The sequence below is a fragment of the Neoarius graeffei genome, chromosome 3, assembly GCF_027579695.1.
Source record: "Neoarius graeffei isolate fNeoGra1 chromosome 3, fNeoGra1.pri, whole genome shotgun sequence".
Lineage (NCBI taxonomy): Eukaryota > Metazoa > Chordata > Actinopteri > Siluriformes > Ariidae > Neoarius > Neoarius graeffei.
In genome coordinates this window covers 95,002,652-95,022,716 of record NC_083571.1, presented here as the reverse complement: position 1 = coordinate 95,022,716, position 20,065 = coordinate 95,002,652, and the positions used below count along the sequence as shown (strand labels likewise).

Below are 20,065 nucleotides of genomic sequence, written 5' to 3'. Positions count from 1 at the left end.
GTCTTATTTTCTTGAAACAACCCAGAAACCGTTTGTATCTATGAGTTGGCTTGCAAAGTTGGTCTACCAGTTTGACTCTGTTTTATACCAGCTCTATTATGGGAGCTGGCAGCCAGTCAGAACAATCTGTAAAGCTTTTAGGTTTTAATCTAAAACTAATAATATAGGCTGGTTATTGTCGCAAAGGACGACTGAAATGTCATTATAAACGTTTAAAGTTGCGAATATATATATATATATATATATATATATATATATATATATATATATATATATATATATATATATATAAAATACACACACACACATATATATATATATATATATATATATATATATATATATATATATATATATATATATATATGAGAGAGAGAGAGTTCTTAAGATAATTTCACACGGGTGCTGAGCAGAAAGGAATGTAACAGCAGGGTCTCTGTGTATGGCCAGCACTGGCTCCCTAACACTAACACTGCTCAGTACTGCTCCAGCGCCTGGTTCTGATTAGAGACCGGAAATCCGCGGTGCTCTCTGCTCAAAACTGAGTGTGACATGCGCGCGTCGGGCTGAGTGGGAGGCCGCGGGGTACCAAAACTTTCAAGCAAACTAAGCAAAACAGACGTCTCCAGTATCCTACCCGAATACGTTCTAATCCGCATACAATGTGTACTTCTGACATTCTTTATTATTGTCTGTAAGTCTTGGTTCACAAACACATATGGATACTGAAATGGGTGTGGTCATATTTGCCGCAAAGGGTTGACACCCAAGGTCAAAAGGTCCAAATCGTTGCTACTCAGCTGAAAATGTTCTGCATATTTCCTTGTTCAGAGGACGGACGGATGCTATCAGTCAGGCTACGAGGCCATATCAGCATAAAGCACTGCAATAACAAATAAAGATTTTAACCAAATGATGTCACAACTGAATTGTCATACACCTTTGTAACCTGAGCCGTTTAAGCTTGCTAGATAATTTGATAATGTGCTGTGCAAAACTATATGCACCCTATGTTTTCTTCGTACAAACTTTGTTATAGATTTTTATTTGATGGTTTCTATATTATCAAGTTAGAATAAACATTTTAGATTCATTTTGTGTTTTCTAGCACAAAATGAAATGTTACAGATAAACGTTTCAAAGAAATTAGTGGTGTGAGACCACTTTTCAGACCAAAAAAAAAAACATAATGAAGGCGACTGAGGCGACTTTTGCTGAAGCAAGTCTGACTGTCAAAGTCTCCAGAAGAACCATAAGAAATATGGCTTGCTCTGGAAGATGCTCAGTAAAATTAAAGCTCATCCTGATCAAACTATAGGCCTACAAACTACTTGATTCTACTGGGTTTTTTTTTTTTTGTAAAGCAAAGGGTTGTCACACCAAATGTGTCACATCAGACTGTTTAGATTTTTTTTTTAATGTAGAAACATTTACTTCCATTATTTTTGAAAGCATCTTTGCTCTCCAGCGTTCCTTTGCACGTGCCTAAGACTTTTGCGCAGTACTGTAGCCTATATAAACGCATGTATATTACAGACTCACATTGTGAGAACTTGTGTGGACCACATTGCAATAAAAAAAAAGCATTAACTTTATCCGAGCCAAAATCAGCTTTGCCTTCAGTGTGTTTGCATTGTACTTATCCTTTTGTTTTCATGAAAAATTGTGAATGAAGGAACGTGAGCGCGCTTAGGGCAGCTAATGTCTTGTCTCTGGCCCTGAACCACCAGAGCAAACAGTGAGAGAGCGCAAAGCAAACAGCGGAATGAGGCGCTGCGAGCGGATAAGCAGCACGCGCCTCCCGGGGCTCAGGAAAAGTCAACACCCTCCCGTTTCTGTCTATGAGCACTTTAAAAAGATTTAATTTTATTATTTATTTTTGTTCTAACAAACCAAGGATCAACAAAATGTTAGCTATTATTATTATTATTATTATTATTATTATTATTATTATTATTATTATTATTATTATTGTTGTTGTTGTTGTTGTTGTTGTTGATTTTCATCACTTTTTTGTGGCATCACATTTTGTGTCTCTTTTTTTTTAATAAATAAATAAATAGTTTATTATTAATGTCTTGATCTCAGGGTTTTGAGTTGAATTAGGATCTAGATGAAAACATTCCGGGGGGAAAAAAATATTCCACCACAGGATGTTATCTGCTTCAAAATAAATAAATAAATAAATAAATAATATTATTCAAAAGTTTTCATGTGGTAAAAATATTGTTGCACATCGTGTTGGTTCATATGTGGCTCCTATGTAATCTGCGTTGTTGTTGTTGTTGGGGGGGGAATGCTTCCTTTTTTTTTTCCTCCAACACCGGTTTAAAAAAAAAAAAGGTAAATAGTTTCATGTTTGTGTTTGAAGGTTAATGGCTGTCGTTGCGAAATCAAACAGTGGAAAAGGCGTCGTGAGAGTGATGAAGACTGGTTTTATTTACTGATTTTGATTTTGTCCTCGGTCCAGTTTAACGACTTGGCAAATGTCAGTCCATGCGGCTATTGGCCTGGTACTGCGGTATAAACCTAGTGTGAAACTTTACCAGGAAATAAAGCCTACAGATTCTGGTGTTCACATTATACCGTTCGAGGTTTATAGCTACAGTAAAGTGGCAGAATAGCTCGCTCTATTGATCCGTACAAAATAAAACAACAAAATAATAAATAGAATTTCAGTCTTAATGGCTTAAGAGCCCAGGTCCACCAGGCTGGAGGTCAGAGGTCCGAGTATGGAGTCGTGGAGCTGGTGCTGGTGCGGGTGGCTCTGCATGGCCAGGCCGCTCATGCTGTAAGAAGAGGCGGGGTGGTTCATGTTGGCCTGCAGCAGGAGAGCCGGGTTCTGCTCGGGACTCTGCGGAGGAGAGAACTCATCTTCTTCTGAGCTGGACATCAGCGACTTGCCGCCGTCCAGCGGAGACAGCTGGTTCTGTTTATTCGCCCCTGCGTTGCTGTTCTCGCTGTTCTCTCTGGCAAAGTGGAGAAGAAACACAAAGTACAAAACCGGTCAGGCTTGTTTTTTTTTTTTTTATTATTATATCAGGAGTTTCTGATTGACTGTCATTAAACCATCCCTAGTGTTCTCTATGAGGAACCGAGAAAGGCGCATTTTAGCCTTCTTGCAGATCCAAATGTATCTCATGGTTGGAAAGTGTTTCTTTAATAAATCAGGAAGTAATGAGTCTAATTTCCGTCGAGACTGGATCTATCTATCTATCTATCTATCTATCTATCTATCTATCTATCTATCTATCTATCTATCTATCACAGTTTTCTGTTTCAGTTTCAGCCATAACTTGAACCGCTTTAATCATTAATGCGATATTCTAGTCATTAAACCCCAGTTAACCAAACTGGAAACTGGGTGTTTAGCATTAAAAATCATATCTCCCAAAAAAATACAGCTCTCTGAAAGAATGTGCAACTTAATAATAATAATAATAATAATAATAATAATAATAATAATAGTTTTAACTTCTGTGTCACATGATGTTTTATACATAAACATGTTCACATTAGAAAACTAGCCATTGTTCCGACAAAACAAAACAAAACAAAACCTAATAGTTAATCGGGAAAAAAAAATCAATATTCAATACAAACTTTGCTCTTTAGACTATTTTAAAAACATAATATTTTCTGTTGTCAGTGAGGTGGTATAATGTCATGATATTTACATGATATTTGACTTTCAAAATATGTAAATATCAGCTGGAAAGTGATCAGGGTTTTCTCGTCATTCTCAATTGTCAACTAAATAAACATGATTTTATTTATTTATTTACTTACTTACTTATTTATTTATTTATTTATTTATTTATTTATTTAAGAAATGTAGTTATTTATGCCTGTTTGATATTTTACGTGTAAATGATACAGCACGTAATAGTGACCCACGTAACATACTTCCTGAATTATGTTAAAACAGCTTTTTTTTTTTTTTTTGCGGGTAATATTTCTCACACACTGCAAACACACCAGTCATAAATGATCCCGTCTGGTTTTCAGTCGAATCCAAGACATGCCAGTGAAACTGTGTGCCACTTAATTGAGTAAGTGTTAACTCAACACTGCTGCATTATCCTGGTCTACTTTTATGGTTGTGTAAGCAAGTACAGCTGCATAACTTTAACGTCGAATATATTAAAATTGGTTAAATATTTTTTTAAAAAGACGAATAAACAGTCAATAAGCTGAGGTTGCTGTGAGCAATTATGAAAATAATTTGACATTTTGTTCGAATAATCCGTCATACTTTATCATGTCATCCTTCTGGATGTTTAGGACTGGTATTCGTCGTTAAGTTTTGGTGATCTGGAGGTTGTAAAACCATACTGCGGCTATTTTTTTAAGGTTCAAAATATTATTTTACATTTGTGCTCCATTTGTCTTCTCAGGCTACAGGTTACCTTTCTTTGGCTTCAGCGGCTCGATCCCTCTGTCTCCTGTTTTTAAACCAATTGCTCACTTGTGTGGTTGTGAGCCCTGTGGCTTCAGCCAGCTCTCTTTTTTCTCGTGGAGAGGGATATGGGTTGTGCGTGTACCACTCCCTCAGCACACCGCGGCTCTTCTCTTTGAAACAGTAGCTGGTCTCCTCTCCGTCCCATATGGTGCGCGGTAAAGGAAACTTCCTCCGTACTCGGTATTTACCCACAGCGCCCAGCGGCCGCCCCCTCAGCTTCTCGGCCTCGATGTAGTGGGCTTTCAGCCACAGCTGTTGCAGTTTAGGGTGGTTGTGGGGCGAAAACTGGTGGCTCTCCAGGATTTTGTACAGCTCCCTAAAGTTGCCACGGTGGAACGCCACTACAGCTTTAGCCTTGAGGACACTCTCATTCTTGTGGAGGTGGTCGCAGGCCGGCAGGGACCACAGGAAGCGGCCCAGGCGCTCGAGGTTCCCGCCCTGCTGCAGCACCTCGCACACGCATGCGACCTGCTCCTGCGTGAAGCCGAACGAGGGCAACATGGACATGACGGACGACCGTGGGCGCGCGCGCGCGTGCGTGCGTGCGTTCCTCCTGTCGGTTAAACCGCTCTGTTTTTGGACTGCGGAAAGGGATCTGAATCCGGATGCGATAGCCCAGTGCTGATGCTAATGAGATGTTTTCGAAAAGGTTCTACAGAACGCCTTGGTTGGAGATGTCCGTGTCAACAAGCTGCGAAGTTTTGGACGTTGGTTGGAGACGCTGTGCTCCCCGTCCAGTGGTGTCTCGCTAAAAGAGCGCAGCGCGCGCGCTGATTGGCTCTCCATGCGCCCTATCCGAACAGCGCTAAAGCAAGAGTTCTGCTGCCATTTCCTCCCTCGGGAACTCGGTGGTCTGAAACCAGATCTCCCGTCTCCAGTTTTACCTGAGGGAGTGGAGCACCTCGATACTAATCAATTACAGTGGGTCTCTGAAGGCAACGCTCACTCCCATCTCCACCTCAAGCCCACTTTGCCCATTTACCGAGCTTACACTGAACTTAAACAACTTTAAAACCATTAAATTATTAATGAATTAACGAACAGCTGCATGCCTTAATACAGTGCGTGAATTGGAAGGGAATAGGGGATTTTTCAAGAAATATTTCTCAAGTTTGTGCATGCAGCCTTTCCAGAACATATCCGAGATTAGTTTTTTTTGTTTGTTTGTTTTAATGAAATATGTCCCACACTGAACACAGCAAGAATGCAAAAAGGAAAAAAAAGGGAGGGGGCATTTTGGGTTGCTAATTTACTGTATTTATGCACGTAATCGCCGCACAGGTTTCTCTGCGTTTTGCTTGCTATGCCAGGTGAGTATTGTGAAGGCACACGCAGTGCGCGGTTTGTGAGGTCCCAGCGCGCACCGCGGTGATTAGATACTTAGCGTCCCATTAAAAAACAATCAAGCTCTAGAGGTGGAGAGATAACACAGCGCTGCTAAGAGATAAGCCGTAAAAAAGGCGTCCTGAAACCCTCACTTCAAAGCATCCATCTATTACAGCTACATTTAAATGCACATTTAATCCTTTTTTTTTTGAATGATCAGATATAGTGTTGATATAAATCAAGCTTGAAATATTGTATATCATTAATTATAATGTAAGGATATCACACGGCGGAGAAAAGATAAACTTCATATCCCCGTGCCACAGTGTAATGTTCATTTGATTATATGGACACAACGACAACAACAACAACAACAACAACAACAAGAATATACGCTCGTTAATCAAAAGAATTTTAGTTTTGAACCGGTTCACGATTTTGACAACAAGTGTCTAGTCAGCTGGAAAACACTGGGAGTGATGTCATCGGAGTGAAATATGGGAATTATTCTACACCCAGGACACTTTTTCCATGGAATAAAAACATATATTCTGTTCCTTTCTAGCGGGTTTCATTCATTTGGTTTGATAGCACACACACCATTATTATCATATCGCTTATCCTACGTGCATTACGTCACTCTACCCAATGGAGAATGAGCGTTGAATATGGTTTACGATATTGCATGGTTGTCAAGACAACATGACGTCACACGTCGGAGAAGTAAAACCCGTGCTAGCGAGCGACTGTGACAATTTGTAAACAAACATGGCCGCCAGGTTTGCTTTCTTTAAATATGAAAATTTGAAGAAAGAAATTGGAGAGAATTTTGAAAGAGAAAGATGCATTGAACACCATAAAGGAATGTATATCTCATCTCATCTCTATCTCTTGTCGCTTTATCCTGTTCTACAGGGTCGCAGCCAAGCTGGAGCCTATTCCAGCTGACTATGGGCAAAAGGCGGGGTACACCCTGGACAAGTCGCCAGGTCATCACAGAGGAATGCATGTGTATAATAATAACAATAATAATAATAATAATAATAATAATGGCTTTTTTCATGGTATATCAGATATATTCCATTCAGTGAGCATGATATTGAACTCATCTTCAACTTGTTCAGTATCATGTGAGCTGAATGGAATATATCTGATATGCCATTTAACGCCAGCCAAAATTATTTAAATATATCACTCAGATCTGCAATGTGTTTCATCTGAAAAATGTGAGTTTTTCAACACGAGAAAATTAACTTCATATCTTCAAGCCAACATGTGATTTTCCTTTTATTATCCAGATAACATTATTATCATATTGCTTATCCTATGTGCATTACATCACTCTACCCAATGGAGAATGAGCGTTGAATATGGTTTACGATATTGCATGGTTGTCAAGACAACATGACGTCACACATCGGAGATGTAAAACTTCCATGCTAGCCAGCAACTGTGACAATTTGTAAACAAACATGGCCGCTAGGTTTGCATTGTTAAATTTGAAAATTTGACGAAAGAAATTTGAGATAATTTTGAAAGAGAAAGAAGCATTGAACACCTGAAAGGAATGTGTATATAATAATAATAATAATAATAATAATAATAATAATAATAATAATAATAATAATAATAGCTTTTTTCATGGCATATCAGATATATTCCATTCAGCGAGCATGATATTGAACTCGTCTTCGGCTTGTTCAGTATCATGCGAGCTGAATGCAATATATCTGATATACCACTCAATGCCAGCCAATATTATTTAAATATATCACTCAGATCTGCAATGTATTTCGTATGGAAAATGCGTGTTTTTCAACACGAGAAACTTAACTTCATATCTTCAAGCCAACGTGTGATTTTCGTTTTATTATCTAGACACAAACACGAACAAAAAGTACCCAAATTTATCAAAACAATTAATCCATTTCCTCACAAGTGAAGATGTTGAAAAATATGTTACTCAATGTCCCGAATGTAGTTTGTGTTTAAAAAAAAATAGGTGTGGCGTATTTCCCAGTAAAACATTCGTGTGTGTGTGTGTGTGTGTATATATGTATATAACACACACACACACACACACACACACACACGCGCGCGCGCGCGCAACCCCCCCCCCCCCCCCCCCCCCCCCCCCCCCCCCCCCCCGCACAGTGAAACCAAAAACCGGTGCATTAGTAAATGAGTTCTGTGTTCGTCCAGCTCTTTGCTACCCAGTCGCTGTTTTAAGGAATGGATCGCATTTCTTTATCTGTGTCGAAATCTGCAATATGACACCAGGGCGACGCGGAGCTCACAATCACTCACCCGGAATGGAGCGCCTCTTTATAATTTAATTGGAGACGGAGCGTCCATTTTCAAGAAGACCACAGAGTCCACTCAGTGGCCCACGCACTCCTTATCCTATACCCTCCTGTAGGGTCTGGATTGTCCTATGAATTTAGCCCTGGGTCACTAAAATAAAGTAAGGATTTAATTAGTTTTAGAGGGCAGTTCAGACACGTGTGAAAACATTTTTTTGGCCCACTGTCTCTGGAGGTTCGGCCAGAAGAGGAGTCTTGTCAAGATGGTTGATCCATCTGTTCGGAAAAATATCATCCGTAATACTGTATAATATTTCATACGTGTCCCTTCAATATTTCATTTCCGACGTCCACGCAAAGTGATAATCTGGAATATTATTTAATGTAAATATAATAAACGGTGCTTACTTAGGAACTATTTAAATAATTTCTTTCAGACACACATTTATAAGACCTTATAAGATCTTTTAGACTTCAAATATTTGTAATAGTTTATAGACATGCGTAAAGTATACGTTCTTTGCCATAATAAGAATTAGGGACTTGGGATTTTCTTCAATTTAACGGCTTGTAGTCTTTTATTTGCGGGTCCATCGACCTTTTTCATCTCTCAGGTCAGGCGGCTCTGCTTGTCCTGATGTCTCCTCTCCACTGAGACGGCCGTCTTAAAGCTGAAGCCGAAAGACTCTGGTCGCTCTCAGACCCTGATCATTTCAAGATGTGCTCTTTTACAGCCTGAAGGCGAGGGGCTGGAGACCACAACACACACAGAGAGAGAGAGAGAGAGAGAGAGAGAGAGAGAGAGAGAGAAGAAATGTGTTATTACTGCATTCTTTGAATCCCTAAGTAAATAGGGATTTAAACAGGGAGGCACGAGCCATAGTCTAAATGACAGCACCATGTACCATCAACATGTATTGGAAATCTGTTTATTATTATTATTATTATTATTATTATTATTATTATTATTATTATTATTATTATTATAGATAGATAGATAGATAGATAGATAGATAGATAGATAGATAGATAGATATGACTGACATAAAACATAGCAGGATACAGTACGAGAGAATTTATTACCCTGTCAGACATTTTCAGTCTAAGATTATTATTATTATTATTATTATTATTATTATTATTATTATTATTATTATCCTTTAATTATTCTGTGTTATTTCAGTTATTAAAATCGTGTTTGCGTGTATATTACGAATATATTATTATCTTTTCTACCAAAACCATAAGTTTTTATTGTAACATAATTTCAAACACAGTGATTTTTGTAAATCTCATCCGGGATTTGCCACATTCTTCTAAATCACAGTTTGGACCTAGAATAGTCATTAGACTAGTATTCACTTGTAAGACCTGTCAGGAAAGCTGTCAGACATAAAATGTCTGTTTGGAAGATATATACTTTGAAAGGTCTATTTTTCAGACCTTTTTTTTTTTTTTGCATAACACTGCATTGTAGCTTGATTAAAAATCAATATCAAATCATAAATAATAAGAATAATAAGTAGCCTACTAAAACTAGTGTCTCATCTCATCTCATTATCTTTATCTCTAGCCGCTTTATCCTGTTCTACAGGCTAGTTATTTCATTGCATAGTATATATATATATATATATATATATATATATATATATATATATATATATATATATATGGGGTTATAAATTCATACTAATCCAATGAGTGATCTAAGAATAATGTTTCTTTAACTTGTATTTACTTTCGATATCTTCCTTAATTACTTTGTGGAAATGTATGGGATCTCGTTTTCCTGTATGCAGCCTGAGCCATCTGTCTAGAAAATAGCCAGCAATAAATATATTCACAATACTTTCAGACATGTTTATGAATCTCCCCTACATCATTTATATAGGACACAGATAAACCACAGTGACCTCTGTTGCCCTGGAGAAAATTTGTCTTACTCTTGGCCGGTGTTCAACTCTCCCTTCAGGCAAATATTCTGTTTCTGGTGAAGTTTTCATCATGCATAAGAAGATAGTCGTGACACTGTTGATGCATATATGTTTGAGTGTAACACAGAATGTGTGTGGGGGAGTCTGCCTCTTATCAATTACCTATCCATTCCGCTTAATGGCAATATTTTTTTTGTTGATATGCTCACAAGGGAATTTTAGGGGCATGCAAGTATTTACTCAAATTAGCCAAAAGTAGCTCTCTTCTCCAGATGTTGCTCTGTTCATAACAATTATACTCTTTTACAGCATTCTATCACACACAATTACACTGAACATGTGCCTCATCATTTCTCTGCTTTCCTGCTTGCTTGCTTGCTTGCTTGTTTGCGTGTCTGTGGATGTGTGTGAAGTGGTGGGTCTGTGAATCATACAGACCCAGTTGGCCTCTGACCTCACATTAGCACAGTGTGTAGGGTTGGGGCGCTCAGGGCTCCAGCTCAGGTTACCCGCGCCTCACAGGCTACAGCAGCCACTAAATGTCATGCTTTGAAACTGCATGCAAAAGTCAGGGGTCAGCTTCTTTAATAAGCCCACTTCTACAGGGCTCCCTCTTTTCTTTCTTTCTTTTTTTTTGTACAGCCTGCTACAGCCAGCATTTATGTGTTTGTGCCAGGTTTGAAAATGTACACAAGGATTAACAGAATGTGTGGGGTTGGTTCTGTTGAAAAGTCTAAACACTAAAGATATGTTTGAATACTCAAATAATGGGTAGTACCTTGATATCAAACTTCCGTCTACCAGTAATTCTCCCTTACCTCATACTTATTGTGAAATAGAAGATTGGATGGACATGAAGGTTCACTCTGTTTCTCTGCTGTACTTATGTCCTGGGGATGATAAGCTCACAAAGGGTTTCACAAAAAGCCTTCCCATTCACTACCCATGGAGACGCTGTGACGTCCATATCTGAACAATACGGCAAGGCAACAAGATACCCCACTTTACACACACTGGCTGACACGCAGGCAGCCCAAGGGAAATGGGGGACACGAAACACACATGTCCATTTGCCATGGCCATTGGTTCTTAGCTCAAAAGAACCAAACAAAAGTGCTTTCTTACTCTTCAATATTCCAGGAGGTGCCATTTGATACCTAGTAATCAACTAATCTGCTGCCCTAGGCAACAGGGTCACCTTTGCACAGGTAACAATAGATTCTTTACCTGGGCAGTTTTCTTCTTTGTTTGTGTGAACCAGTCCTACCTCGGTGCCATTCAATTAGCTTGGACTCACATGCCCTAGTGTCACAAGAAGGAAACGTTCCCACGATATGGCAAAGACTGATTCCTTCACGAAGCCCTTATTCCACTCTTATTTGATGCTACATTTGAAAAAAATGTTCATGCATCCTCATAAATCAACATCTGATGGAATTTTCTATTGCATGCACTCATGTGTGGATGTGCATGCAGAGCAAACTGTGACCTTGCATCAGTTGTTAAAGTGTCTCTCCAAGACAAGATTTTATCTTGTGCTAACAAACGACAACACAAGCTCAACAGAAGCCTGTTCCTGTTTGGTCATGTGCAACAGCCTCTGAGAAAATCCAACAAGCATATGCAGCTTTTCCACATCCACTCTGACTTTTAGGATGGCACTTTAAAAATGACCTGGCACATGCTGCTGCCAGGCATTGGCAAATGATCACAGAGGACACCCATAGTGAGAATTTGAGCTTATGAGAATATGATCTCCATTATGCTGCATATGCATACATTCATGCATTAGTAATGTCTGAGCATCATAGCCAGCTGTCCTAGAGGCCCAAGTCATAGTGTAATCTTGTTAAATGGAGAGTCTTGTATTTCTTTGCTGCTGACGTCACACTATTGGGCAAAACACAGCGCCAACTTACCTACTGCTTCCAATAATGTATGATTCATTCCAGGTGATGTCATTTTCTTCAGTTATCCAAATGTCAACCCAGGACTCCAGTGTGAAATACTGGTGTCAGTGACACATAAAATCCATTCACCATTCATTATGCATGTATAAATATAAAGATTTAATAGAGGTGAATGGTTTATAAAAATAAGTTGGTTCCATTTCTGAGTGAAGGGCTGAACTAGTAAGTCTCAGAATCTGTGTCTGTAATTCATACATTAAGAGTTATAGTCTGCAGAATCATTTAATGAACTGTAGAGGTTGTGGAGGCAGGGGTTATACAGTAAAACAAAAATGTTTAAAAAAAAAGGAAAAAAAGGCCTAAAACCTGTTTTTCATACAACTGAAATCATTTACTACTGTAAGGATTTCATTTCTTTAAGGAAGGTACATGAGACCAGTTGCTGAATGCCCAATAATACAGTATTGTCATATCACGGACAAAGATTTCTCACCTGTGGTTAAGTCCTGTGGAACTTAAATAGCTTAAAAAGCAAAACATAACAAAATGTTGTTCACATTGCCATTTCAAGCTTCAAAAAATTAAATACAAAATCAAACGTCAACAAAAAAAAAAAATTCAACATCTGTGCTTTGATAAAATTTTGGAGAGTGAAATAAAGAATCAGTATGAAGCTGCAATGATAGTGCAGAAACATTTGCAAGATTCACCAAACACATCTGATATTTTATATTGTTCTCTCTCTCTCTCAGTCCACCATGCTCTGTCACTGCCCAACTCTCTCTGAATTAAAATCTCCATTACTGCAAATAGGAGAGAAAAGACAGTGCTGAGACATCTTGTTCAGGGTCAGTGCATCAACAAGTACATTCTGCAGCCATCCGAGTGCAAGTCAGGACATGTGAAGCTACGTTTATTTAGGGATACAAAGGCACTGTTCATGTGTTCCACCTATTTGCACACATCTTGCATACATTACCGTAAAAGCGACAAAGTATAAAAAGATTGATGTGTGCTTAGGAGACCTTTATAGTTATACTGCAGTGCAAGAAAATCAACTGCTAATGAAATACAGCTTTTCAGATGTTGTGATTACAAGGGTCAGAGGTCATTGCTGTCCTCGTCCATCTGAACAGTCTGCAGCTTGGCCAGCTCTTTTCCCTCCATGTCCAGATCACCACACACTCCAGGAGGGCCCTCGCCAGTACCTGCAGGGGTCTCGAGATTGTCGGACAGGGGCAGCTGTGCTTCCTGTGCCCTGTAGTCTGAGGGCAGAGCTCCCCCAGTTTCCTGGAGGCCGCGGGCGGTGTGAGTCAGACCAGAGTGACCCTCTGTGCTGGAGAGCACAGAGGTGATAGCAGCTGTGGCTGCAGGGGCCAGGGGGCCTCCGTTGTTGGGTGAGTTGCTGAGGTTGGTGGAGAGAAAGAGGGATGCTGTGTAGCCCAAGTTGCCACTTTGGTCTAGGGGCACACTGGAGGGGTATGTGTAGGCCACTCCAATGTCCAAAGGCTCCTGCTTTACGGCCTGGTTGAGCGTGTAGAGCAGGGGTTGGCCAGAGTGCTGGGATGAGTCGCTGACCACCCCGTCCAGTGGAGCTGTGCCTGCTGGGGGTGACAAAGAATAAGACAATGTTGTTAAGTGAGCCTCCACGCCCTGTCTGACCAGGCTGACCACAGGTTAATCCCCCAATACACACCCTGGCCTAAATCCTGACTTGCCCACCCAGATCTTTTTTTTTTCCTGTTAATTCTACTCTGCTCTTTTCGGAAATTGCTGAACCAGCTTTTCTCACAGCTAATAACTATTAGACTCTGAATTTAAAAAAAAAAGTGCAGAGAGGTAAAATGATGGGGGAATGTCATCTTAACATTTCTCAAGGTTGCATGATTGTGTGTTTCTGTATATCGTAGGTGCATCATTCATGTTTCTGTCTGTCTGTCTATCTTTCTCTCTTCCCATTTCTACTCCACTTTATCTCACACCAGTAACTTTGCAAGTACTTTTTATATGGAACATAAAATGAAACACCTTTTTCATTTTCTGTTTGTGGTTATATTCTCTGTGATTTCCATGTAACTCTAGAATGTAGCTCTTGGCACATAACTCCCAGAGTGACAGCATACTGGCATTTGGCCAGGACATTTTCTTCCATTAGGCTAGCTGAATTGTCTGATAAATAATCACACAGCGCCAACCGCCTCCTTTTATAATCTCAAACTCATTTTTTCAAGAATCACATTTTTTCAATAAGTTTCTTGTTGCCAAAATGTGAAAGAATCAAAACATAAACCAATACTTATATAAATGTTTTTAAGGCATACATATGTCAATGCAATAGATTATATTAGTGTATGTTCATTTTGCTATAATAGGCTCTGTCATTCATATACAAGTCTTTATGCAACAGATTAAAACACTTAAATGGAAAAGGCAATTGAAATGGCTGGTTCGTGTGTTTTGCAGCACTGGACATCAAAACCACTGTTTTATTGATTCATATTTTATTGGATTGCCTTAAAATTATGGGCAGAAGAAAAGAGGGTTTTGGCTAAACAATTTTAATATTGTCCTTTTTTTTTAGTGAACCATTTAAGCTCAACCGTTTTCCTCCTAAATCAAAAGTTCAGCCAGGGGTGGGTTTGTTTTTATGTGGCTCGTAAACTGCATATTAAAGGATAAAAAAGATGAGGGTTGTAGGGAGAGGGCAGCAGCACCCAGTCAGCCTTGCTGTTATTGATGTGGCTATAAAATATTCATGGAAAGAACCATTAGTGTGTGGTTAGAGCCATGGAGAGGAGGTGGGGATAATGTCATTGAGGCCTGTTATTTGTTGCAATCCTGAAGTCATTGCAAACTTGACCTGACCCCCACCCCATTCCCTCTTTATTTTATTCACAATATGCTGCTCCCATTCCTGATTCACAGTCCTCTTTTACAAATCCCTTAACCACTGTTCTCTGTATAGAACAAAGCACTGTGTCTGAACAATGTAGACCAGATAATATTCTGTTGTGATATACTCCAAAGTAGTGATGCAATTAGCTTAGGTCTGATGTGAAGTCTGTGCCAGTTGTTGTGCAGACACAGGGGAGAGAAGAAACAAAGAAGCTTAATGTCTGGATTGATCTTTTGTACATAAGCTTCCAGTATTGAATAGATGTGGTATATCGCAGTGCCCAGCCCTCCTCCTGAAGTTCCAGTCCTACACACCAAGTTTCTAACATTTATCAAGTGAGTTTGACAAAAATTATAAATAAAATCTACAAGGAAAGTATATTATATTATATTATATTATATTATATTATATTATATTATATTATATTATATTATATTATATTATATTATATTATATTATATTATATTATATTATATTATATTATATTATATTATATTATATTATATTATATTGATCCGAGTGTTTTACTGGCACCACTCATATTTTTCATGCAAACTACATGAGTAACATATTCTTCAATATCCTCACTAGCGAGGATATCAGTGAATTATGATTAACTCGCATAGTTTTTGTTTGTGAATGCGTCTTTTTCATAAAAAGAAAATCACACATTTGCTTGAAGATATGAAGTTTATCGTCTCGTGTTGAAAAACTCGTATTTTTCATACAAAATACATCCTGGATCTGAGTGACACATTTCCCGATATTTCACGCCAATGACGTCACTCCCAGTGTTTTCTGCTGACTTGACGTAAGTTGTCAAAATGGTGAACTAGTTCAAAATTAAAATTCTTTTGATTAACTTGCTTTTTTTTGCATGGATGTGTCTATATAATAAAAAGAATATTACACAGTGGTGTGAAGATATGAAGTTTATCTTCTTGTGTTGAAAAATATTTCACTTGTTTGCTTCGCTCACTCATGAAATATGTTCACCACTCAAAGACAAATTTCATATCTTCATGCCACCATGTAATATCCTCTATTATATTATATTATATTATATTATATTATATTATATTATATTATATTATATTATATTATATTATATACAGAGTCAGTTTTTTTAAGTAACTAAAAACTGTCCACATATCTTTGCAAGGGGTTAAAGTTCTAAAATAAGTTTCTCCTACCGTGAGAGGGTGCTGTAGAAGATGGTGGTAGCAATAAAGGAGGAAGACTCAGATTGTTCTCAACCCCAGGAAGGTTGACCATGCTGTAGCTGTTGAGATGAGGAGCTCCAGAGGGAGAGGAGGAAGAGGATGTGGTGGAGGCAAAGGTGACAACTGAAGGCACTGCTCCATGTTCTGAATGTGAAACCAGAGGCTGCATACCATCTAGTTTTCCAACTGTGGGTTCTGGAGCCCCCATTGAATAAGAGGCATAAGACACCGAGGAGCCACCCATTAGCCTCTCTTGAGCATGGGAGACCCTCTGGGGATCGAAGGTCAAGAAGTGACCACTTGTGGTTCCAAGTCCATTCAGAAGACTGTTGCTGCCATGTGATTGAACATATGCTCCACCATTAAGATAGTGAGAGTTGGTGTTTGTCAGGTCTCCATTGAAACCCATTCCTGCGGCAAGTGGAGACATTTTGGCATCCCCGATCTGCTGGATGACAGTGGTGGCACCATCGGAGTATGCTACAGCAGGGCTAGTGCCAAGGGCAACTGAACCAGCAGAGCCACTAGAGAGAGGACGAGGAGAAAGCTCTTCCTGTCCTTTACTTGACTCATCCTCTGTACTATGATTGCCATCAGATTCACTGCAAGACACAGGAGAGGCTTTTTTAATGTACCCTTCTTTAAACATGCACTTTTTTACACAGAGTAAGCTCAGTGGCTATCTACTAACCAAGGCTGAGAGGCTAAACTGTTTGCTTTGTCCTGAGAAATGTCCAGTTACAGTGCAATACAGATGCATGCATAAAATTTTTCACATTAAATAGATCCAGTGCATTCAAAAGAGTTGCTGTGGTATATGCTGTTGCTGTGGATTAGAATTTACCAGGGGGTATGCAAATTTTGCAAAAATTCATATTTATTCTCTTTCAGTTACAGCTTTGTACTTCCTCTAACATTCATTTATGTCCATCACAAGTTTAATGTAAAATGCTCGTAAACTGGCCATCCCATTGTAATATTTTGAGCATAACTTATATGTACACCATTAAAATTGAAATGCGACACATAAGCAGGTTGAAGACCTACAGAGCTGAAAAGCATTTTGGGGGTGCCTTTACATCTAACAGGCCTATTCTCTTGTGATAGATGCTTATAGTCCCTTAATAATTGATGTGCATCCACCCGTCCTAATCATCTCTGTCTAAAATATTATGCATCTTTTGTAACACTGCATGGTGCATGGTAAACCTGAGAGAGATTCAAGAATACAGCAATGAGTAGTCTTGAAAATTAGGTTGTTCTTGTCTATATAAATTGATTCTCATTGTTTATCTTTATGTCAGGAACAACACTGTTCGACCAAGAAAATGTGGAATGTAAATTTGGAACATATGGAACATCTAAGCGTGACTTTTTGTCCTTGGGGCAGCAAACAAATAAAAAGCTGTGAGCATTTGGCAGCCTTTGGGTCTCCTTACTGACTCTGACAGCTGTGGACACACTAACCAACAAACTATCCAATTATCTTCAACTTAGGCTACATGGCAGACGAGGATAAGGTTTTTTTTCTTCCATGTAAAAGATATACTTGTATATAGGTACAGCAAAATTCACACTACATGGATGTATGATGATTTACAGAGTTTGTCTAGACACAAATGAACGCTTAGAGAATTTAACCCCAGTTATACCCACACACATTTTGCTGTGTGCATGGTTTATTCAGTCCAGAACAGCTTTGTGTTTTCTCATCGCTGACGCGCATGGAAAAAGTCTGACCTCCCTTATTTACGAGACCAGGCCCTATACTATATGATAAAAGCAACCTAAGACATGGGCATGGGTGGTGTAGGAAATTAATTATTTTTGTTGTGAGTCTGAGTGTCAGTATATCACAGGGACTAGGTGCACTCAGGGAGTTGCATGTGTATTTAGTTTACACACACACACACACACACACACACACACACACACACACACACACACACACTATCCACACCAGGAGATAAAGGCCTAATGGATAGATTTCTTCAAGTGATTACCATGGAAAAGAAGACAATCGGCTTAAAACCCACAAACAAACATACACAATGACTAATGTCTCATCTCGAGGAAAAAAAAAAAAACATACACAATGAGTGACTCATTTCCAAAGTGCTACTTTTTCATGGCAGGCAGGCAAACATTCAAATGTTCTTGGAAAAATAATGCTACTCTGGCTGATCTAACGTCAGTGATCTCATCCTGATTTATAGGCGCTATAAACATCTATACAGGCTCGGAGTCTATATCGAATCTCATCGATATCTGAAGGTTTCTTTGCCCTTGAGCCTGCTGGCCGCGCGCTCTGCCATTCTTAAAACTGATACCTCACTGGAACTGCCAAAGCTTCGTATTTCAAAACAATGTGAAAGTGTGTGTCCATTCAACAGGACCACTGCCGAGGTAAGATGCGTCAGTTGCATCCTAATGCACTGAGACTAAAAGTAAAAAACAATCAGCTGCATCACTCTAGAGTGGATATAGGTATTGATCAGAAAGTTCAGCATTCTTCTGAATGCACTTTGAAAGGGCTTCGTACCTTTTGGACTGAGCTTCGGACGGGTTCCGGTCTCGCTGTCTTCTGTTTTTGAACCAGTTGCTAACCTGCGTCAAAGAAAGTCCTGTGATTTTGGCGAGGTTCCGCTTCTCTGCCGGAGACGGGTAGCGGTTGCGCTTGTACATGTCCTTGAGCGCGTTCCTCGACCTCTCCTTGAAGCAGTACACGGTCTCTTCTCCGTCCCAGATGGTGCGGGGCAGTGGATACTTCCTGCGCAGCCGGTATTTGTCCACGGCGCCCAGTGGCCTGCCGCGTGCCTTCTCTGCCTCGGTGTATCGCGCTTTGTACCACATGTCCTGCAGAGACGAGTGGTTGCACGGGCTGAAGTTATGGTTCTCTAAGATGCAGTAGAGCTCCTGGTAGCGCGCCTGATGGAACGCAACGATGGCCTGCGCCTTAAGGATGCTCTCGTTGCCGCGCAGCAGCTCGCTCTGCGGGAGCGACCATAAGAACCGGGCAAGGCGCTCCACATTGCCGCCCTGCAGCAGTGCCTCGCACACACACGCCACTTGTTCCGGTGAGAACGCAAGAGAAGCCGGTGCGCATTCAACTGCCACCGCAGCCGAGCCAGAGTTCTCCATGGGCAATCCGGCCGGATCGAGCGCGGCCAGCTTGGCACTCCCCCGAGTGTCCAGTGCCCTCGAGCTCTCCCTCTTGATCTCATCGGCACCAATCACTTCACTCGAGGAAGAAGACATGTTCTTTTTTTTTTCACGTGTCCTTGGTAGTGAGTCACTCCTCCAGGTTTCGTGGGCAGCAGTACATTCGGAAGATCGGGTTTCACCCCTCCATCCGAGCGCGATCAGGTGTCCGGTCGCCGCGCAAAGAGAATAAAGATCTTAGTTTCAGAGCTCCAGTGCGAGTTTAACTCCGCAGTCCGTATGGGAAAGGGGGTCCGAACAGTCGCACGGCCGCCGATTGGCCGCCTCGAACTCTGCGGGGGAGGAGCGTGTGAGATCGAGACACAATAATGTTTGCGCTCGCAGAAGCAAGCGTGCTGTATCCACTCAGACTACCTGCGCCAAGGTGATCACAGAGGCAGCACGCTTCTAGCTTATATCCACAAACTTGTTCACACAAGTCATCCAGGAATGTAGGCTACTGCCACTCCAGCAGCTTAATTGAAATATCCATTAATTATTTTCACCAAACATACAAAATGCCTAGCTTATAAAAAACAAAATATATAGGTCTTGTCATTCCTCCTGAGTCTTTTTAGTCTGATTCTGTTCTGTCGTGCTGTTTACTGGAAACTGAAGGCTTGTGTAGGCACCAGCAACCGCAACAGCTGACAGGGCCCCTAGAAGCCTCTAGCAAAAAAAAAAAAAGTGGAGGACAGTCTGACACGACTGCCTCCTAAAATTAAACCTAGCACTGCTACAAATACCTGGCATCAGCTTTGTGCACTGAGAGCCATTCACGTGCTTTCTGATATGGTGGTGGGGATAGTG

General features: G+C 40.1%; 2 protein-coding genes across 2 annotated transcripts; both read right to left on the bottom strand.

The window, feature by feature from the left end:
- Window positions 1-2,415: 2,415 nt before the first annotated feature.
- On the bottom strand, window positions 2,416-5,231 carry six1b (SIX homeobox 1b). The gene is made up of 2 exons (XM_060916095.1): window positions 4,410-5,231; window positions 2,416-2,969 (listed from the first exon to the last, which is right to left on the bottom strand). Exons 1-2 carry the CDS (start codon window positions 4,967-4,969, stop codon window positions 2,690-2,692), a joined length of 840 nt encoding a protein of 279 aa, XP_060772078.1. The 5' UTR covers window positions 4,970-5,231; the 3' UTR covers window positions 2,416-2,689.
- Window positions 5,232-12,244: 7,013 nt separating this feature from the next.
- six4b (SIX homeobox 4b) lies at window positions 12,245-19,546 on the bottom strand. Its single transcript, XM_060916093.1, has 3 exons — window positions 18,597-19,546; window positions 16,025-16,656; window positions 12,245-13,539 (listed from the first exon to the last, which is right to left on the bottom strand). Exons 1-3 carry the CDS (start codon window positions 19,310-19,312, stop codon window positions 13,037-13,039), a joined length of 1,851 nt encoding a protein of 616 aa, XP_060772076.1. The 5' UTR covers window positions 19,313-19,546; the 3' UTR covers window positions 12,245-13,036.
- Window positions 19,547-20,065: the final 519 nt, after the last annotated feature.